Source organism: Acanthaster planci, linkage group LG03, assembly GCF_054643075.1.
Source record: "Acanthaster planci isolate LZ-2023a linkage group LG03, COTS_SCS, whole genome shotgun sequence".
Classification (NCBI taxonomy): Eukaryota; Metazoa; Echinodermata; class Asteroidea; order Valvatida; family Acanthasteridae; genus Acanthaster; species Acanthaster planci.
This window is the reverse complement of record NC_141779.1, coordinates 10785896-10808877: the sequence shown is the minus strand read 5'-3', so window position 1 is coordinate 10808877 and position 22982 is coordinate 10785896. Positions and strand designations below refer to the sequence as shown.

Below are 22982 nucleotides of genomic sequence, written 5' to 3'. Positions count from 1 at the left end.
AGCTTGCAAAAGGAATTATAAAACAAGTATGCAATTGATGTTACTGGTAACGAGGAGGATGTACATGTAACTGTCAAGCTAAGTTGTCAATAACACTTTTAAAAATCACTGTAATTTATTGATATTATCAGATTGCAAATTCATTAATTTTGTATTTTAACATCCACTCCTTAATATTCCTACTCAATTAAATATGATTTGTATAAAATAAAATCCTTTTTTTGCTGTAAGTAGACCCAGTACAGGTTTTGACTTCTTGTCTGGCCTCCTTATTACTGTAACTATTACAAATACTACCATTACAGTTTTCTCTCCCCATGTGCATGTATGTAACTACATGTACTTATAGTATGGTAATACGTGAACCTAAAACCTGAGCCCAGTTTTCTTCCCATGTGCATGTATGTAACTACATGTTCTTATAGTATGGTAATACGTGAACCTAAAACCTGAGCCCAGTTTTCTTCCCATGTGCATGTATGTAACTACATGTACTTATAGTAGGGTAATACGTGAACCTAAAACCTGAGCCCAGTTTTCTTCCCATGTGCATGTATGTAACTACATGTACTTATAGTAGGGTAATACGTGAACCTAAAACCTGAGCCCAGTTTTCTTCCCATGTGCATGTATGTAACTACATGTACTTATATTAATACGTGAACCTAAAACCTGAGCCCAGTTTTCTTCCCATGTGCATTTATGTAACTACATGTACTCATAGTAGGGTAATACGTGAACCTAAAACCTGAGCCCAGTTTTCTTCCCATGTGCATGTATGTAACTACATGTACTTCTAGTATGGTAATACGTGAACCTAAAACCTGAGCCCAGTCGAGGATGTGTGGGCTTGGTCAGTGACAGCCGGTTGTGGGGGGTTTGGTAGGGATGGGTTGAAGAGGGTTGGAATTTATTTTGAAAATACATGTACTGACACTTTCCGTATCTTGAAAGATCTCAGACCGAATAAATATTCATTGGAGGTTTACAACAGAAATATGAGGGATCATATGTGTATAGATATAGTCTGAGCCAGTTCCACACTCCCATCACTTCAGGCATGAACTAGATTATATTTTCAGACTGATTTTTCATACAGTTTATTTAATGTGTGCTTGAGTCTATGAGTCTATTCAAACACACATTGTCTTGTGTTCCTTCACCACTTTAATGTGTGCTTGAGTCTATGAGTCTATTCAAACACACATTGTCTTGTGTTCCTTCACCACTTTAATGTGTGCTTGAGTCTATGAGTCTATTCAAACACACATTGCCTTGTGTTCCTTCACCACTTTAATGTGTGCTTGAGTCTATGAGTCTATTCAAACACACATTGTCTTGTGTTCCTTCACCACTTTAACCCTAACCCCCTCGGGACCATGGAAATCCTGCATAACCTTGTTGGGTTCAGCATGGTTAGGATTAATGTGTGCTTAAGTCTACATGTATGAGTCTATTCAAATACACCTTGTCTTGTGTTCTTTCACCACAGCATGTTTATGTGTAGCACAACCCCGACAGAACGCTGGCACATGCCTCATGGATAAGAACCTGAGTTTCTCCTGCATCTGCCCTAACGGCTGCATCAGGTAAAGATGTCAATGGCTATTTCTTCTGCTTGAATGTCCTGAAGTCTTGGATAATGGCATTACAGATTGTCCTGTAAATGATTGGATGTGCAAGTACACAGACTGTCTTGAATCTCTTCATGTAAGAGGACATATGAAAATAGGGTCAGGTTATCTGTATATGTAGACATATCTGATGGGGATGATAAGCCACAGCGGTTGCCCTGTCTGATCAGCTCTGGCTGATGTTTTATCAGTGCCTGGACGCAAAGTCTGAGAAGTGTATGGACGTACAGTGTATGCTGAACTTGTTACCTCTTTTCAACTTGATTTCTTCGTTGGAAATGTTTGCCCCAAATCCTCATTCCAAAAAAAGGGTGAGGCAGGTTGCTCCCCATTTGAATGGGGAATGGATTTGTGGGTAACTGGTAATGACTTCAGGGAATTTGGCATGAATGCTATTATATTGTTATATTGTGTTCATTTTCGTGAGGCTGTTCTGTATTATTCAACTGACTCTCAGTCAAAAACTACTTTAGCTGTATATTGAAAGTACATCTAGGCTGATATATCTTTTTTTTTCAAAAGTCAATATTTTTGGCAGAAATCATATAATTATAATTACAATTAAATTTATATATGTGGACAAGAATTCAAGTGTACATGTAAGGATCAAACTTAAGAAATGGTTAACACACAAAAATAACTGTGTAATAGTTGACTATGAACTTTGCAACGGCTTTTCATAAAATTTCTAAAAAAACACTAGAACATATATATATGCACAGGTTGAAAGTTGCATTGGTAAGTTGTGTAACTTTTTGTCTCTTAAAATTTAATTGTCATGGGCTGTAAAAAGTGGTTGGAAGATTATTCAGGTTCATTGCACCTGTGCTTTTATTTGGTCTGTGACATGCAGTCCATGACAAGAAGCTTATTTGAATTTGTTTTTTTGGACAGAAACTCACCCAAGAAAGTGCCTTTCACAGTGTGCCATGGACTCCATGGGCGAATGATTGCACTGTCTCTTCCAGGGCAGCTCCTTGAAAGAACTGATCATCAGTTACACGGATATGGTAAGGATAATGCTTGAAGTCCAAGTGAATCATATCAAATGCTTGGATAGACCACAGTTGTACTGGGTTTGTGAGAGGTTTTGGGAACTAGGTGATTTACTTTTACTGTATAGATTGGTGAATTCCACTTTTCACTTAAAATCGAGCACCCGAAAAGTCACAAGTATTACCTGTGATTTATTCAGTAGTAAAGAGCCTGCATTTGGCACACTCAGAGAGGCTTTCTTGAACATATCAATCCAGTAACAATCAAAACTCAGTGTCCACATAATTATGCACGTCACAGAACACTAAAGACAAGTCCTTGGGCTCAGCAATGGTGTTCCATATTGTGCAGATTTTCTGCAGGGGGAGTGGTTGGATGTCAAAGGATGAATTAGAATACTGAAATTTGTATTATTATTGGAAACCAATCCCTTTCCAGAATACTACATTATTTTTTCATCATGGGAGATGGGCTGGTTCCGGATGTATGCGCAGTTATCAAGGATGTTGTCAAGACACCACCTCTGCCTGTTACTCCTGGTATGAAGATCTGTTGTTTTTGTTTCATGAGTTTCATTGTTTGTTTATTGAAAAATTTTTAGACTTTACATGTACTTTTGAATTTGCTGTCAGTCTATTTTTAAGTCAGCCTTTTCAAAGTACTTTGCATTGTGAATTTACAAAATATCAATGTGACTGAATGTAAATTCCTTTTAAAACTATTTCAGTACCAAAGAAAATATTTTGTTTTCAAACACAATTTTTTTGTTCACCCTAAAAATATTTCAATGTTCAAAATTTTGTAAGATAATGTAACCTGCTCATGTTCTTTTTGGCTCAATTCCATGTATCAAGTTTACTTGCTAACAACTAATGATCATGTACTGGTCTAAAGGGCCAAGAAATCTTCTGACATTGAAAACTAGTTCTGCTGTAAGTTGAACTGAGTAGTGCCATTGATAGATATGTTTTACCCTTTTTTCTATAGGTTGCACTGAATACGTGCCATCCTTAATCTGAAGTGGGTTGGGCAAACACAGCACAGATATTCAACTAACTGGAGCAGAGAAAAAGTGGTAATGCTTGCTATGATGGATGCGATCAGAAGGTTGGACAAAACCCTCCACAGATTCTCTATCTTGATTGGCCAAGAACCAGTCACGTGGCTTTCACTTTATTGCTATCTGGCATTTCCCGTCCAAAAGAACTCTACCTGTTTCAACTGAGGTACTATGCCCACAGTTACCAAAGAACTGTACTCATTGCCTGTGGCATTGTGTGCAAATGCATACCGAGGTGCACACAGCTAATTACGTGCATTGCAAAGACCTTGCACAACAAGAGTTTGGTTCAATTATTTTGCGAAGAAGTAGTTTGGAAAAGTGTTTTTTTGTTTGTTCAAAAAGACATAGTTTTTATTTGTGTTTTTATTATATAAATCAGTTACCAATTACATTTAAAGAGAATCTGTGGGAGAGGTGTTATAAACCAGTCTCTGTTGGTGATCCAGGGAGTTTTCTAGTTTTCCTCGGCTTTGCTTCAGGAAAATCAAACATTCCACGGATCACCTGGAGAGGTTAGTTATACTGCACCATTCAAAGCTGTCAGTATTATTTTGTATGAAAGGAAAATAAAAGGACCCGATGCTGCGAATCATAAGCCACAGTCTTTGAGTCATTAAGAAAATTGGAGCAAATCTTACATAATTGTCTGTCAAAGGTTTATCAAAGGCAATCTACTGTCACTTATCAAAGATACCATGCAGTGTTTGGACTGAGAAAATCTTGTACGAAAAGGTTACGTCTTAGCGTGTGTCGGAATCAAATTCTGAGTGGTTATGGCTTTCGTACTTGCCATTGACACACTACAGTAAACAGTCACAGAAGTGACCTTGTTTGATTACTTTCCTAGCATCTGACATTTGCTTCTTTTCACTTGTGTTTTTCTAGGTTGATACACCAGTAATCTTTGGGAATTGTCAGGTTTCCTGAAGCCTGCCTTGGGAATGCAACCCAGCAGCCTAATCAGTGTGACGGTGCTTCCGATGTGGAGGGTGCTGATATGGGGTGCTCGCCATCGCTTGAGTCTTGCAATTTTGTTCACATTCTACCTTCCTTCATCTCTTTTAAAAAACGACGAGAGGTCCTTTCTCACAAGCACTGAAAACACGGGTCCTATGTGGTGAAATAGCTTCAAACTGCATGGATGTTATGTCTCTTGAAAGTGCACCCTTGTCTCCAAATTGCACGGGTCCAGCATGTTTTCTGCACGGATTGAAACCTCCGTCCTAACTACATCATCAGTGCATAACCCACGCAAGTATCACTGGGTAAAGCATGCCATTATCCTGAGGATATTGTGTATTGACATCTGTCTTGCTCTTGCCTTTTTGCTCTTGCCTTTTTGCAGAATAGCACACAATATGCTGCCCATCAGTCATAGCCTTGCTGCCATCTGGTTCTGTACACACATTAGCATTGTATTTCCATTTTTTTTGGGGGGGGGGTTGAAACCAGACTTATGAAGTTGGAGCCTTCCTTTCCCTTATAACAATTATCGTCTGGACCCGTGAATGGAAACAAAATGATGAATTATTGTGTGCAGTGAAATTTCTGACTTTCTTTCCCTTTTGAAAAATTTCTGTTGAGCCAAATTCAGAAAAAAAAGGAACAACACATTTACAGTAATTCCCGGGATCAAAGTGGATACCTCAAACTTAAAAATCTGATGTCTAAGGGATGAATTGTTCTACTCCATTCACATGAGAAATTGTTTAGGTTATAAAGTACCAGTTTGGAGCTGTATAAATCTTTGACGGCAACAAAGTTACCTCTAAGCGGCAGGGAAGATGTGCTGCCAGTATGGCTACTTGTGAGTCAGAGTCAAGGAATCTCTCACCCAATTGAGATCAACCTCTAGCAGTCGAATGTTTCATCATCATTGGTTTCTTGCACAAATGTTCATGCATAAAAAAGCAAGAGAACGGGTTGGAAAATTGCTGAAAATATTGCAGTATCACTGATAGTGGTGAAAATGTGGCAAAACCAGGAACGTTTACCAACGTGCTGCATATTGTAGCTATGAAAGCCTTCGATGAAATTGCAGGCATCCCTTGCATCAAACACCATGCACCAACCTTTGCAGGTGTGTGTTTCCTGTGCTTGTGCCGTAGAGCTCTTTATGGCTTCCACATTTTCCCAATGCTTATTTGTGCACGATATTTGAGTGTGGCATATTCATGAAGGAAATAAGAAGCTGGTTCTTTGTCATAAACTTTTCTTAATTAGAAATTTGTGCGTTGGTCAGTTTTACTTATGATGTCAAAAATTATATCTTTAAGGTGTATCAAAAATGAAAAAATAGCAATACAAAATGGATTGGTAATTGATTGGTAATGGATTGGTACGCTGAACTTCTGAAGCTGAACATGTCAAGTACGGTTGCACGGGAAAGCTTAGTTTATGAGCTCTCAATTGATCTCTATAATCACAGATAAATAAAAGCTATTAGCCTGTCATAACAAAAGGTAAACACCTGTTTCCAGTGTGGGGGTTAAGTGTGTCACCGTCAAAAGCACATAAAATCTTCCCTTATGTTCTTAAGCGCAAGCAACCTGTACAACTGGGCCATGATGTCTTGAGACGTCTGTGCTGGTCACAGGACAGTGCCGCACGTCATTGTCTTATCGCAGTCCGAAGAAGGCAGAGTGATTTTCCCTCAATGATGCTGTGGAATGGCCTCCTTGGTCATCTGGTCTTATACCCAGTGGTTATTTCCCTTTATTTATGTATACGAACATCATGATGTTGTTGTGTTGTTCATTTATTTTTACATACAATCTGTCTAATGATTTCTTTAACTAACTGGTGATGGGTCTTTCCTTATCCTTTGTTTAGCTTTTATTTTAAGCAGCACACAGTTTAATTAAAAGTACATGTAACTAACTAAAGGTTGTGAAACCTTTATTTCGATTACTCAGTATTATTTTGCTCCAAAAATAGTGAAGGGGTTTATTTACCAGCACCAAGTGCACGTTCTGTTAACATTTAGCGTCATGTATATTTTGTGTACATCTTCGGAAAGTATGCACAAGGAGCTGGAAACGTAAACCTTGGGTATGGGCAGATTTGGGGCACACTTTTTTTGAAAGGGGACAGCTACATTTTTTTGTGGGGGAGGGGTGGGCCCATGAAATTTTAATCTTTTGTCACGCAATGTTTAATGGCCTTTCTAGAATATACCATCAGAAGGAAGGAAAATAAAACGGACCCCCAATGTTTTTCTCTGTATCAATAAAATGCCTCTTTTGCCTCCGCCCTCACCTTTGGTAGGTCAATAATAAGGCTAAAATAGTTGTCTTATTTTGGTTGTCTTATTTATGTCTTGTTCTTTTTTATTTCATCGACTTGCCCTTGACCCACACCAGCAACATATTTCGGGAAGAATATGTCAATAAAAGGTATTGTAACTGTAGTCTCTGTCAGGTGTGTGTGCTGTTTGTTGATTTTTAATTTGATTTATTTGAATTTGCCTATTTCCTTTTTGTTTTGTTTTATTTTTTTAATTGTTATTCGCTCGTGTGTACAAAATAATCAGTTCTTTTACTTTTCCAAAACGTTCACGCAGTTTTTTTCTTTTTCTCTCGGAGTGTCTCAATCAGGATCTTGAAGAACTTAGTTTCGTAATATTAGCAAAGAGAGAGGTTTAATGTGTTCACTTTTTCGGTATGATAATTCCACTGTAGGCAAAATGCCCTGTATATTTATTTAGATCACATATAAACGTTTATCTGCGACTGCTGGCTTCGCCAAGTGCTTCTTTTATTGGATGCCTTAAAAAAATACCAAGGAGTTCGAGAAAGATCGTTTAAGAGTTTAATTTGACCAAACGTTGGTACAGTGAGTCATCTGATTGCACACCAACATAATTCAAATTCCCTAGACTTAAGATACTGCGCTATACCTCGTGATTCGGGGCAAGCTTTTGCGGAGCGACGTCCGTCTCTGAAATGTAGAGTCCTTAAATTTGTGCCCTTCTTGTCCATTGAAAACAGTGTATTGGTGCAAGGGGTCTCTTATGTAACAAACAAGAGCTTGCCCCGAATCAAGAGTGTCTTTAGTGTGGAGAATTCAAATTGAATTAAAAGAACTAACAAAAGGCTCGTTTGATTTAAAGCCCCCACTTCGGCAATAAAAGAACGCGCATACTTCATGCCGTTCAGTCTTTGATACGTTCTCTCAACGTTCCCCTAGACGAACTTAAGAATGAATGAATAGCATTTGTTACGCACGATTTTCTTTGACGCTGTCCCAATTATTTGTTGCGTCCGATCGCCGCATTTGGTCCAGTTGTGATTTGCAAAGGCATCATGCGATATACGAGTAGAATGTGTTTTGTAGGGCGGGCATTTATGCAAATTTTGAAATTCCTTTGCCTGCACGTGGTAGCCGGACATGCGCATTTCTAGATCGACGTTTGCCTCGCCGAGGAAGCTTGCAACATTTCGTCACTTGCTGCTCTGACCTTGCGTCACGAAACATCTCCCGCGAGGGCATCCAAACCGTGCCACTTTCAACAGTTTCAACGAGAGAGGTGTAATGACTGTAAGTATCAAATGTGAAAACGCATTTTGTAGCCTTTTAAGCCATCTTCCTCGACGTAGGCCCGGTCCGTTTACTTTCTTTTTTACTCCATTTGTCGAAGTTAAAGCAAAAATGCGACCGGGCGTTATCAAGTTGCAATTAATTTGTGGAACACGAACACGAGTAGTGCTGTAACTTTACTCGCTCAGCGCCTTAACACAAACTGAATTTGATTGTGGTCAATTCCGGTAACTGACGTAACCGACCTTATTTTACGTATGCAAGCTGAGGCCCTATTGGCCGTTTTCTGGGACCTGAAGTGCATTGTATCGTATACTTGACAGAGTCCACTCTTACCAGCATGGGAAAATAAGTCAGAATTCTGAACAGACAAACAATATACTTCGTTTTGGAATTTAGTATCGAATGTAGTTGGCAAAAAGGCTCTTGAAAAACGTGTCGAGGTTAAAATATGACTGGAAAATAAGATTTCGTCATGCAATGTTAGGTTACGCCCCGGATCTCCGGTTAACGAAACAGTGAAAATCTGATTGGAAGAAAAATCCCTAAAAAGAAACGGCATTTTTCGCACTTTTTGCTGTGAGACAAATTTATTGTTGCCTTTGAATGACTAGAATTCCGAACAGATTCATTCTTTTTTGCAATCCAAGATCCGTTCTGTGAGACACCTTGTTAAATTCGTTTCTTCCGAAGAGTTCCACAGGCGGACGCCATTAATTATTCAGGGCAGTGACTCATAAACTGTAAGAAAGCAAACGCACGTCAGGAACAGTTAAATGGACTAGGAAAAATCTAAGTCTTTACTTGGAAAACACTCAGAATTTTTCAGACGAGTCTCGTGAGGTTTTGTGCACAAGCTGCCTCCGTACAAGAAAGGAAACCATCTTGTTAGGCTAATTAACCCATTTATTAATGAAGAGTAAACCCAATTTTCATCTTGAGCATTTCCCACGTGGCATAAACTGAAAAAGTTTGATCCACTAAGATAAAACTCTCACGCTTCGATGCAATTAGATTTACAGAAGGGAACAAATTTGCCTGCATTTCCAATAATAAAGTCATACAGTGTATTAAACACTTTGCTGTTTCACTAGCATCATTGACAATAATTTGTTGCTTCTTGTGTGAATTGCTTTTTATTTTCTTGATGTTATTTGGACTTTTTCAAGACATAATTTTGTATGAAGTAAAGAATTCTCATTGTCTTTTCTGTGTGTCTCGTTTGCTTTTGCTATAGAAACAGTCACCACGTCTCCATGTTCCAGGCCACCACTGCAACGAGAGTGTAGACTGCAATCTCATCCAGTGAAAAGGCTACTAGTAGAGACTAATAGAGTAGTAGAGACTCATTGATCGTTGTAAGGTAAAGCATAATTGTTAAAGTAGTGTCTTATCCCATATTTTGGAAATGTAGAAAATAAAATGGCCGAAATTGTTCCTAACCACATGTTTTACAGTTGGAAAAATAATTGCTGCTAATGTGATTTTAACCCCAATAAATGAGTATAACTGACTAGAACTTCACAATAACTCTAGTATTTATTCAAAATTCAGTATTTTCAAATAAAACAAAACAGGTAGAAATATGTTGATCCCTCTGCCCTAATTAAACTTGGAATTAAACCATAATGAACAGATTCTAATTGAATGGCATTACTTGGAGGACATGCAACATGCTGTCAAAATTGTTCCTAAAAATGGCTAAAATTGTTCTAACCCTTACGTCTTGAAAGAGTAAAATTAAAAGCATAATTGTTGCTAAAATTGTTCTAACCCTAAAAAGTGAATTGTCTGAGACCTTGCATTTTTAAATTGCCATTAAAATTGTTCTAACCTCTCATGCTTTGAAAGAGTAAAATTGCAAGAATAACTGATTCTAAAATGGTTCTAACCCCCATGTTGTAAAAAATGTGAATTGTTGCAACCTGACATTTTTTTAACTGTATGTTTTAAGAAAGTAAAATTACAAGTATATTTGCTGCTAAAATTGTTCTAACCCCCATGATCTAAAAAAGTGAATTTTTTGCAAATTCACATTTAAAATTTGCCATTAAAATTGTTCGTTACGGTACGTTTTAAAATGCTGCAAAGAAAATGGTGGAAATTGCTCCTAAAACTGATGTTTTTAGAATAAAATTGCAAGAATAATTGATTCTAAAATTGTTCTAACCCCCATGTTGTTAAAATGTGAATAACTATGTTTTAAAAAAGTAAAATTACAAGTATATTTGCTAAAATTGTTCTAACCCCAATGTTTAATTAAAAAAGTGGATTGTTTGCAACTTTGCATTTAAAAATTGACATTAAATTTGTTCTCTAACCCCCATGTTCTAAAAAAAATTAACCTGTTTGCAACTTTTCTAACCTCTCGATTTAAAAGGTAGTAGATAAAATGGCGGAAATTGTTCTTTGCCCCATGTTTTAAGAGTAAAGCTGCAAGAATAATTGCTTCTAAAATTGTTCTAACCGCCATGTTAAAAATGTGAATAACTATGTTTTAAAAAAGTACAATTACAAGTATATTTGCTAAAATTGTTCTAACCCCAATGTTTAATTAAAAAATGAATTGTTTGCAACTTCGCATTTAAAAATTGACATTAAATTTGTTCTAACCCCCATGTTTGCAACTTTTGCTAACCTCTCGTTTTAAAAGGTAGTAGATGGCGGAAATGGCAAAAATTGTTCCTAACCCCATGTTTTAAGAGTAAAACTGCAAGAATAATTGCTTCTAAAATTGTTCTAACCCCAATGTTTGATTAAAAAAGTGAATTGTTTGCAACTTTGCATTTAAAAATTGACTATAAATTTGTTTTAACCCCCATGTTCTAAAAAAGTGACCCGTTTGCAACTTTTCTAACTTCTCATTTTAAAAGGTAGTAGATAAAATGGCGGAAATTGTTCCTAACCCTATGTTTTAAGAGTAAAACTGCAAGAATAATAGCTTCTAAAATTGTTCTAACCCCCATGTTAAAAATGTGAATAACTATTTTTAAAACAGTAAAATTACAAGTATATTTGCTAAAATTGTTCTAACCCCAATGTTTGATTCAAAAAGTGAATTGTTTGCAACTTCGCATTTAAAAATTGACATTAAATTTGTTTTAACCCCCATGTTCTAAAAAAGTGACCTGTTTGCAACTTTTCTTACCTCATTTTAAAAGGTAGTAGATAAAATGGCAGAAATTGTTCCTAACCCCATGTTTTAAGAGTAAAACTGCAAGAATAATTGCTTCTAAAATTGTTCTAAACCCAATGTTTGATTAAAAACGTGAATTGTTTGCAACTTCGCATTTAAAAATTGACATTAAATTTGTTCTAACCCTCATGTTCTAAAAAAAATTAACCTGTTTGCAACTTTTCTAACCTCATTTTAAAAGGTAGTAGATAAAATGGCAGAAATTGTTCGTAACCCCATGTTTTAAGAGTAAAACTGCAAGAATAATTGCTTCTAAAATTGTTCTAAACCCGATGTTTGATTCAAAAAGTGAATTGTTTGCAACTTCGCATTTAAAAATTGACATTAAATTTGTTCTAACCCCCATGTTCTAAAAAAGTGACCTGTTTGCAACTTTTCTGACCTCTCATTTTAAAAGGTAGTAGATAAAGTGGCGGAGATTGTTCCTAACCCCATGTTTTAAGAGTAAAAGTGCAAGAATAATTGCTTCTAAAATTTTATTTAAACCCCCGTGTAAAAAGAATTGTTGGCAACCTTGCATCAAAAACTCCCATGTTCTAAAAACAATGTTTATTAAAGTATACAAACTTTATTTTAAGTTGATGATAATTGGAAGAGAAATAATAAACAAGCAGATTTGATAATTTAATTTCTGTGGCATTTATTCACAAATTAATAGAAGCTAAACAATACATATTACAATTTGTTACAAGTCTAGAAACTTTATTTAAGTTGACAATTGCAAGAGGAATAATAAATGAGATGTGCTTATTCTGTGTGGCATTTATTCACAACTTGGAAATAAAAGGTAGGTGACAAAGGACAAAGGACAAAGGACAAAGGACAAAGGACAAAGGACAAAGGACAAAGGACAAAGGACAAAGGACAAAGGACAAAGGACAAAGGACAAAGGACAAAGGACAAAGGACAAAGGACAAAGGACAAAGGACAAAGGACAAAGGACAAAGGACAAAGGACAAAGGACAAAGGACAAAGGACAAAGGACAAAGGACAAAGGACAAAGGACAAAGGACAAAGGACAAAGGACAAAGGACAAAGGACAAAGGACAAAGGACAAAGGACAAAGGACAAAGGACAAATTTTTAGCGGGAGGCGGGAGGGAGTTTAAGGACAAATTTTTAGCGGGAGGCGGGAGGGAGTTTAAGGACAAATTTTTAGCGGGAGGCGGGAGGGAGTTTAAGGACAAATTTTTAGCGGGAGGCGGGAGGGAGTTTAAGGACAAATTTTTAGCGGGAGGGGAGGCGGGAGGGAGTTTAAGGACAAATTTTTAGCGGGAGGCGGGAGGGAGTTTAAGGACAAATTTTTAGCGGGAGGGGAGGCGGGAGGGAGTTTAAGGACAAATTTTTAGCGGGAGGCGGGAGGGAGTTTAAGGACAAATTTTTAGCGGGAGGCGGGAGGGAGTTTAAGGACAAATTTTTAGCGGGAGGGGAGGCGGGAGGGAGTTTAAGGACAAATTTTTAGCGGGAGGGGAGGCGGGAGGGAGTTTAAGGACAAATTTTTAGCGGGAGGGGAGGCGGGAGGGAGTTTAAGGACAAATTTTTAGCGGGAGGGGAGGCGGGAGGGAGTTTAAGGACAAATTTTTAGCGGGAGGGGAGGCTGGAGGGAGTTTAAGGACAAATTTTTAGCGGGAGGGGAGGCGGGAGGGAGTTTAAGGACAAATTTTTAGCGGGAGGCGGGAGGGAGTTTAAGGACAAATTTTTAGCGGGAGGCGGGAGGGAGTTTAAGGACAAATTTTTAGCGGGAGGCGGGAGGGAGTTTAAGGACAAATTTTTAGCGGGAGGGGAGGCGGGAGGGAGTTTAAGGACAAATTTTTAGCGGGAGGGGAGGCTGGAGGGAGTTTAAGGACAAATTTTTAGCGGGAGGGGAGGCTGGAGGGAGTTTAAGGACAAATTTTTAGCGGGAGGGGAGGCGGGAGGGAGTTTAAGGACAAATTTTTAGCGGGAGGGGAGGCGGGAGGGAGTTTAAGGACAAATTTTTAGCGGGAGGGGAGGCGGGAGGGAGTTTAAGGACAAATTTTTAGCGGGAGGGGAGGCGGGAGGGAGTTTAAGGACAAATTTTTAGCGGGAGGGGAGGCGGGAGGGAGTTTAAGGACAAATTTTTAGCGGGAGGGGAGGCGGGAGGGAGTTTAAGGACAAATTTTTAGCGGGAGGGGAGGCGGGAGGGAGTTTAAGGACAAATTTTTAGCGGGAGGGGAGGCGGGAGGGAGTTTAAGGACAAATTTTTAGCGGGAGGGGAGGCGGGAGGGAGTTTAAGGACAAATTTTTAGCGGGAGGGGAGGCGGGAGGGAGTTTAAGGACAAATTTTTAGCGGGGAGGGGAGGCGGGAGGGAGTTTAAGGACAAATTTTTAGCGGGAGGGGAGGCGGGAGGGGAGGCGGGAGGGAGTTTAAGGACAAATTTTTAGCGGGAGGGGAGGCGGGAGGGAGTTTAAGGACAAATTTTTAGCGGGAGGGGAGGCGGGAGGGAGTTTAAGGACAAATTTTTAGCGGGAGGGGAGGCGGGAGGGAGGTTAAGGACAAATTTTTAGCGGGAGGGGAGGCGGGAGGGAGTTTAAGGACAAATTTTTAGCGGGAGGGGAGGCGGGAGGGAGTTTAAGGACAAATTTTTAGCGGGAGGGGAGGCGGGAGGGAGTTTAAGGACAAATTTTTAGCGGGAGGGGAGGCGGGAGGGAGTTTAAGGACAAATTTTTAGCGGGAGGGGAGGCGGGAGGGAGTTTAAGGACAAATTTTTAGCGGGAGGGGAGGCGGGAGGGAGTTTAAGGACAAATTTTTAGCGGGAGGGGAGGCGGGAGGGAGTTTAAGGACAAATTTTTAGCGGGAGGGGAGGCGGGAGGGAGTTTAAGGACAAATTTTTAGCGGGAGGGGAGGCGGGAGGGAGTTTAAGGACAAATTTTTAGCGGGAGGGGAGGCGGGAGGGAGTTTAAGGACAAATTTTTAGCGGGAGGGGAGGCGGGAGGGAGTTTAAGGACAAATTTTTAGCGGGAGGGGAGGCGGGAGGGAGTTTAAGGACAAATTTTTAGCGGGAGGGGAGGCGGGAGGGAGTTTAAGGACAAATTTTTAGCGGGAGGGGAGGCGGGAGGGAGTTTAAGGACAAATTTTTAGCGGGAGGGGAGGCGGGAGGGAGTTTAAGGACAAATTTTTAGCGGGAGGGGAGGCGGGAGGGAGTTTAAGGACAAATTTTTAGCGGGAGGGGAGGCGGGAGGGAGTTTAAGGACAAATTTTTAGCGGGAGGGGAGGCGGGAGGGCAAATTTTTAGCGGGAGGGGAGGCGGGAGGGCAAATTTTTAGCGGGAGGGGAGGCGGGAGGGAGTTTAGAAACACAAAGAAACACAAGCAAGGTCTTCATTCTCTTTATACTGCTTTACTGATGTTCATTCTTCCGAGTTGAAAGAAACTTCACTCATCTTCAGGCATCGGATGATCTTTCCAACCTGTAGTCAACAGAAAAAATACATATTAAATCACAATATATGTGCAGAGCTGATAAACATTCTAGATTCCAAAGTATTTGACAAGTAGTGCATTTTTTTAACGTTTATAAATTGGGAAGGATATCTAACATGCTTTTATTGAGCTTTTGATTCCCATTTCATTATAGAAAACGGGTTAAAAACTTACCGGTACTATAATCTGTTCCTTCCTTTACACTGTCTACCTCCCCATTGATGAGTGAATCCAGAAAGCTGGAATAAACAATGTATAAAGGCATTATGCAAACTGCAAGGATTTTGTTCCATTTGCCACGCTCTGTTTATGATATTTTCCACCTGGGTTTTTACAAATAGTGAATGTTAAAATGCATGTACATGTATTAAGGGTTAGCCCTGTCGAAAATATCAACTATGGTATGAATGGACCACATCATTCCAAAGTGCTGGGAAACAGTGCATTCTAAACCAGCAGTTTTAAAGATAAATTCATGAAACTATATCCTCTTGTGCATTACGGTATATCAGCCAAAAACACATTCCAAGCCTAACCTTCAGGACAGTCATCTCGCTTCCGTCTGTCTCTCCTCCTGTCGATGTCCATGTAGGTGTCTTCCACGCTGTAATTCAAAAAACTGATGACGTTACACAACCTACCACAGCCGTTAAAAAATGCAACGTAAAACAAACACTGACAAAATGAATTAAATCTGAAATAACTAGGCTACAACTTCAGAGGATTGACGTCCATGTTTTTTACGTTTGGAGTGAGCATCCTGGAATTATGGCAGGCAATTTGTCCCCAAAATATCGGGGATAACAGATATAAAACATCATATCCACAACATACCTTAATCAACATCAGCTTGTCTTCCTCTGCCGACTTTGGCACGTCTGTCGACTTCAGCACATATACCTCTGCCGACATCTCTCTCTGCATTTGTGACTATCTCTGCCTGCAACAAAGGGGACATGGGATGGCTGCATAATCAATAGTTCTTTACAAATTACTTTCAGTATTAAAGTCCACTGCAAGGTTTCTGTGCAAAAAGATACTTAATTTGTAATGTATACTTTGTACACACGATAAGACAGTTTGTGGTGCACTAACTATCCTGAATACGTCACTTCCTGCTGAGACCGACTATTGAGGAGGGACTGTGGTAGACAATGTGGATTCCTTTCATACAACTTGCTTTTTACTTTTTGTGGGAAAAGAGTATTTTGGAGAAATATGATGCAAACGAAAGGGAAAGTAAAAAAACGTCCAATAAACTAAATCTGACGGCTGTGTGAAATTCGTGTCTTTAAGCTTGTATACCAATTGGCAAGGTCATTTATAAATGATTCATCTGCTGGAAATATTCAATAAAACTGAAAATAAAGTAACATTTTGGGACTGTCCTTTTTTCGTCGACCTCCAAATAAAGTTGCCCATTTTTGCAGCTGCCGTTTTTGCAGTTGTGTTTCAAAACAGAATCAAAACCCACATCCACATACATCCCCAATCCATCCCACATTCAAAGGCTCACGCCAAGAGGAGGTCGTTTTTCAAATTTATATTAACTGTTAAATCGTATGATAAAATATCCAAAGAAGCTACAGATTGCAACTTCTTCATTTTACCAGAAAACCACTTGATGGTATTATTTACAGCTGAAACCCTGACTTTTGAAAAAGCAAGATTATCGACCAACTTTCAACACCGCCGTAAGTACCAACTCTTGAAAGTCAGTGGTGTAATATTTGACAATATTTCTATGGCAATGCCCTGCAATGCAGACTGTGAAGAGCAATCAAGTTTGTGTTTGACACATCATAAATGTTCACAGACTTCACAAACATCGTGTATGAAATAACAATTATTTGCCCAAATGCTGAGCTTCTTCTGAAATTGCAAAAGAAATCTCGCTCACCTTAAAAGTGAAATCTGTAAGGCGTCTGAAACTGCTGTTTGATGAGATGACAGAGATGATCAACTGCTCTGTTCTTAGTATACTGGAAGCCAGTGATGTATGCCCCTCAATAGCCAGCAAGTTATGAGAAGCCACACAATACCTGCATTTGAAATTGGGTCAGTAAAAGCAATGGTTTAACAAAAACGTCAAATTATTCTTTTATTCAAGCATGCTAAACTTAACCTGTCAGGGTGAGACTTTAATAAAAGACTGACAGAATATGTAAAAATGCAAAACAGAAAAAAAGGAATGCATGTCAATCAAAAAACATGCAGTTGTCTTCTGCACTTTTACTGGACAGCTCAGAAAAGGACAGAAAATTTAAAAAATTTACAGCTTTTCTACATGTTTTGGTTCAATATGAAATCCATACAACTTCAAACAAAAATTTTATAAAGGCAAATAGATTTCTACTGAATGCAGAAAAAGGATGGGTTCTTGATTATGAAATGGCTACCCGCAAGGTTCTTGGGAAATTATTATTATTATTTATTTCTGATAATGACACAAAGGATTCCTAAAAAGTACCCTTGGCACTGTAGCTGGCAAGCCTGAAGAAACCTGCTGTGAGGACACAATGAGAATCAGATAGGGACTGAAAACCCTATCCACGTGCGGACCGAGCCGAAAATAAAGTATTCTCTTGGTTTCTAGTGCAAATAGCAATTCCAAGCGTAGTTCACAACTTTTATGACAACGGTTTGGGCAATGCATAATGTTGAAAGCTTTGATTTAGTAAATACGCTACTCACATTCACGAGATGCAACACCGGCACAGAAGGGCCCACTGCAGAAAAGTAGCCACTGGGAACTGGTATCAATGGCAAGGCGTATGCCGGAGCATAACATCAATGGCATCAAGAGACAGGTAGCACACATAGGATGGTTGGGCATCTACGAGGGGGCTGCATCAAGGCCTCGTGGAGAAACAACAGAACAGCGCTATCCGTGGAGCGGTGATGTTGGTAGGAAAACGTCCACAAATGGTTGGAGGATCAGTGACGAGACGCCATACTCAAATCCTTACGTGCGTTGTCCGGGATGGGATTCCCCGGTCACTGAATGCATGGGCGGAAAGGCATCCACTGAGATGGAAGAACTTCGCAAACAGCTCTGTAGTGGGGACTGGTATTATCCACATCGCTGTGACATCCTAAGGAAAGCAGCATAGACTGGATGGCGTCTAGTCTCACTTCAGTTTCTTGGCATGAATACGAAAATCAAAGAATGGACACCATTAAATACACGTAAAACCGTGGACAAATTAGTTGTTCTTAGCTCCCAAAACAGATGACAGTCAACCAAACAATTTGCATTAATGCACAAATTCAAAATGTTACTCTTTTTCTGTTGCAATTAAGATTCAAACTTTGCATTTGAGATTTGCAGGCTTATATAGCTTATAGCTGAACTCAGAATTGAGTGAGTAGTGCATCTTGAAGACCACATTTTAGTATATCTGCTCAAGTTGAAGTTTACACCCTATAAGGTACATGTACATGTATGTACCGGGTACACGTACTTATACCTAAAAAATCATAACCCCTTGTACAATAAAACACATTGATTCTAATGACACTATCGAGACAATCTGATGTCTTTACAATGAGATCAGAGAAAGTGGTCTAATAGGTAGTTGTGGGCTTGACTCTTGATTACATTAGGATTGAATCTTGTTTTAGGAGTGAATGGGGGAGATATTAATTATGAGGCATGGGCTAATAGACTTGGGAGCCAAGAGCCACCGCAGGTAATACCTGTACACGTACATTTAAAAGAAAATCTTGAGAAGATGATGCAGCATTGTTACAAGAATAAACATCATCAAATACAATTTCTGAAGCAAATTAAACACATACATACTGACGGTGTTGGCACTGATCTTTTGCAAGACAGATTTTCCTAAACTTGTCAGTATTCTCATCAGTCCTAAATGTATTTCCTTTTAAAGCAACCTTTTAATGTTCGGTATGGAGAACTCGGGAGCCAAGGAGAATGTTCAGTATACCCCAATGTTTGGTACATAGGTGTTCAGAATAGCAGTATTGGGCTGAATCACTTAAACTATTCAAGAACTTTACAGCACTGGAACTTAACAAACAGCTGAATTTTTGTGTATAACGTTCACTGCAGTCATTTAAACAAATTTATATTCGTAATGAAAATGCAACATGAAGTAATTGATGCAAAATGAACAAAATCTCAATTAACTACACTTCGACAAAGTTAGGAAATTCCAATTGATGCAGGTCAACTTTGAAAAAAGTATTCAGAGGGAGCTTCTTGAACAACAGCAGGCAATTTGTCTCAAAAATGATGAATTCATCAAGACATAAGGAATGACAAGATGGAGGCACTTTTAAATCTCTACCGGTAAATCTCAAATTAATAACACATCATCACAAATCATCATATCCAATGCCAGCTGGTCTTCCTCTGACGACTTCAACTCTCTGACCGTCTACCTCTGCCATTAGCTTGTCCACCTCTGCTGACATCAGCCTTTACGCCTCCACTGTCAACGTGACCACCTCTGCTGATGTCAGCCTGTATACCTCCACTGTCAGCGTGACCGCCTCTGCTGATGTCAGCCTGTACGCCTCCACTGTCAACGTGACCACCTCTGCTGATGTCAGCCTGTATACCTCCACTGTCAACGTGACCACCTCTGCTGATGTCAGCCTGTATACCTCCACTGTCAACGTGACCACCTCTGCTGATGTCAGCCTGTATACCTCCACTGTCACCGTGACCGCCTCTGCCGACCTCAGCACATCTATTTCTGCTGACATCATCCAGTCTACCTCTACTGTCAGCATATCCACTTCGGCCGACATCGGCCAGTCTACCTCTGTCAACCTAAGCACCGATGCTAACTTCAGCCTGTCAATATCTTCAGCCAATCTCTAACGACTTCAGGCTGTCTACCTGTGTGCTTTTTTGACTCTCCCTTTATGCAACAAAGGTACGTGTAAACAGGAAGATATTATTGTTTTACTAGAGAATCTGCAAAACCAAACTTTTACTTTCACCACTTGAAAGCAGCCCTACTTTACTGTACACAGCACTGACAGAGCAAGCTCCAAGTGTCAAAGTTCAGTTTTTGGCACAGGTTTAGCCAAAACATTGCACTTGCACTAGTAATTTTTAAAGTGAATCTCTTGTTATTACTGAATCTAAGATGGAGGACATAATACGGCGCAGATGTCAATTTTCCTGTGCACTATGCTGCTGGATCTGAACGTATTAATCAGACCTGTATGCGTGGAAGTTACAAGGCAGTTTAATTCAGAATGGTCGCATGGTGCTCAATACAAGTTTTCATGCTGCTGGGTTCATACATGTACAACGGACAAAAACATTATTACAAAATAATCCCAATTTCAGAAGAACCGAATGTGATAAACCGTTACACGTGGATCACAACATTCATTACAAAATGATCCCAACGTCAGAAGAACCGAATGTGATAAAAGGTTGCACACGGATCACAATATTTTCAATGAAAAAATTGATGTTTTTATGACACGGTTTTCCTTTTAGATGACTGTAGATCACTGCAGGGAAAAATCAGTGGTGTGGGTTTATGGAATTGTTTCCTACCGGTACCTTGTTCATACGTTTGAGCTTCTCAAGTTCAGGATAGGAAAGAGACTTACCAAACTGCAGAGAGCACAGAAACTTCACAATTCCTGAGTTACATCAAATTGATGATTTGAGATATGACGTACACGTACAGTACATGTAAGGCTGCATGCTGAATTGTAAATAGCACCTGGGAAGAAAATGTCAAAATGGAAAATGCCAAAAATTAACTAAACGAAACATCTGCACTGCATGAAATGTATCAAGCAACAGGCTTGGAAGTGTATTGAAATGTATGACATCATGGTCTGGTCATCGCCAGACTGAAACAACAGTAGTAGATGTACGTACATGTACCGGTATGGTACGTGTACATGTACGTACAAGCCACATACACGTACATGTATGTGTACACTTGTTTGGTGTAAGACTCCTTCATAGAATAATTTTACTGTCAACCTCTACATATGGTACATGTACATACATGTAAATGTATACCCATGTAAGCTCTTTTTGTTTCACACGGGATCTGGATCTTGAATAGAAAATTACGACGCGCATCTCATTATGCAAGGTGCAAGCCTATTTCAAGGTAACGAACAAACTGACAAGATCTTTTGCATTCCCCAAAACATCGAAAAGTATGTCTCGTTTTCTCTAGGCCAGTTTCGATTTATAAACTAGTTTCATTTTATGGGCTTGTAAAAGCGTGTCAAAAAACTCAAACTCAAAACTCAAACGGACCCAAGCGCAAGTGTGTGGTGAGCAAAGCCTGCTTCTTTTGCAAAAGGGATCTGTCTCTACGAATGCATGGACTCGTTTGAAAAGTTTAACGAGACGCTGCTACCACCCTGAGTGCTTCTTATAGCGTCAGTGAATCAGAATATACTCAACACCAACAAGTCTGGCAAAGCTTTACAAAATAGCGTCAGCAAATCAGAATACACCCAAACACAACAAGTCTGGCAAAGCTTTACAAAATAGCGTCAGCAAATCATAATACACCCAAACACAACAAGTCTGGCAAAGCTTTACAAAATAGCGTCAGCGAATCAGAATACACCCAAACACAACAAGTCTGGCAAAGCTTTACAAAATAGCGTCAGCGAATCAGAATACACCCAAACACAACAAGTCTGGCAAAGCTTTACAAAATAGCATCAGTAAATTAGAATACACCCAAACACAACAAGTCTGGCAAAGCTTTACAAAATAGCGTCAGTGAATCAGAATACACCCAAGAACAAGTCTGGCAAAGCTTTACAAAATAGCATCAGTAAATTAGAATACACCCAGGAACAACAAGTCTGGCAAAGCTTTGAACTGTAAAACCCTCTGTGACTATCACAATCTTTATGTCAAAACAGAGAACTTGCTTTTGGCAGATGTGTTTCAAAACTTTAGAGACATGTCTTATAAAAACTATGGTTTCGATCCTGCCAACTATTACACAGCTCCTGGATTTTTTTGGGATGCCTTGTGAAAACACACCGGTGAACAGCTCGAGTTAATTACAGACCCTGATGTTCATTTGCTTTTTTTGAACATGCCAAATGCGGTGGCATCTCTAGTGTGGGAAGTGAACGCTATGCAAAGCAAACAATGGATTTATTGAAGATTTTGACCCAGGTATAAAACCATCCACCTACGTGTACATTGCCTGTCCCGATGCAAACAAATTCTATAGGTGTGCTATGTCTCAGCCGCTACATTTGGCAAATTTTAAATGGATAAAATACCTACATGTAGAGCGCTATACAAGCGAGCACATCTTAAATTTAGCAACCGATGATTACTACAGGTACATGCTCGAGGTGGATCTCCAGTACCCACAAGTGCTACATGTACATGATTCTCACAACGATTACCCCCCTTGGGCCAGAAAACCTGGTTATACAAGGTGTACCTATAAAAAGTTATAGCGATTATCAAAAGAAATTACTCTACAAAAAATACAAAAGCTGTAACAGGTTAATAGCGACGCTCGCAACAAAAGAAAAATATGTTTTGCACTATTGCATTTTGCAGCTCTACATGTACTTACAACTGGGCTGAAGATAAAAAAAGTACACCGCGTGTTAAGATTTAGATAACCAGCTTGGATGAAAAGCTATATTGCTAAAAATACCAAGCTGCGCACGCAAGCAACGCAAGCTTTGAAAAAGACTTTTTTAAATTGGCCAACAATGCAGTTTTGGGTAAAACAATGGAGAATGTACGTAAACGTTGTAGCGCCAAGCTGATCAGGGACCACAACAACGATGCTGAGAAATGTAAGAGGCTGCCGGCTAAACCGAGTTTTAAAAGGCTGTGGGCTATTCGCGTTTTAAAAGCGTGAGGCCATTTCCAGAATGCAACATGTGTTATGTGGAACTTTTAAAACAAAAGTGGTGCTTAATAAGCCGATCTACTGTGGAGTGAACATCCATGATCTTCAATTTGTCAAAGATGTTAATGTTTAATTTTATTACAACACGTTGAAAGCTCGTTATGGTGACCGTGTGGGGCTACTTTATACTGATACCGAAAGTTTGGTGTATGAGTTACAAATTAACGATCTCTATAAGGATCTAGTGCAGATCCAAGA

General features: G+C 39.4%; 2 protein-coding genes across 15 annotated transcripts in view; one reads left to right on the top strand and one right to left on the bottom strand.

Moving 5' to 3' along the window:
* Positions 1-10122, top strand: part of LOC147799636 (uncharacterized) — a 73588-nt gene extending 63466 nt beyond the window's left edge. For 3 of the 5 annotated variants that reach the window (XM_087134129.1, XM_087134131.1, XM_087134133.1), the window contains 7 exons: positions 1493-1589; positions 2529-2644; positions 3069-3169; positions 3618-3705; positions 4579-7088; positions 8097-8232; positions 9470-10122. In XM_087134129.1, the coding sequence (XP_086990255.1) occupies positions 1493-1589; positions 2529-2644; positions 3069-3169; positions 3618-3644 (341 nt within the window). In that variant the 3' untranslated portion in view covers positions 3645-3705; positions 4579-7088; positions 8097-8232; positions 9470-10122. Of the gene's footprint in view, positions 1-1492; positions 1590-2528; positions 2645-3068; positions 3170-3617; positions 3738-4578; positions 7103-8096; positions 8233-9469 lie in introns of those variants that run through there. The other 2 variants (XM_087134132.1, XM_087134130.1) reach the window with 2 other exon arrangements.
* A 4567-nt stretch (positions 10123-14689) lies between these two features.
* The window catches only part of LOC147799634 (uncharacterized), a 79972-nt gene continuing 71679 nt past the window's right edge, over positions 14690-22982 (bottom strand). For 7 of the 10 annotated variants that reach the window (XM_087134154.1, XM_087134153.1, XM_087134152.1 and 4 more), the window contains 2 exons: positions 20470-20585; positions 18018-19669 (listed from right to left, as the gene is read on the bottom strand). In XM_087134154.1, coding sequence (XP_086990280.1) covers positions 19315-19647 — 333 coding nt within the window. In that variant the 5' untranslated portion in view covers positions 19648-19669; positions 20470-20585 and the 3' untranslated portion in view covers positions 18018-19314. The other 3 variants (XR_015424666.1, XR_015424665.1, XR_015424667.1) reach the window with 3 other exon arrangements.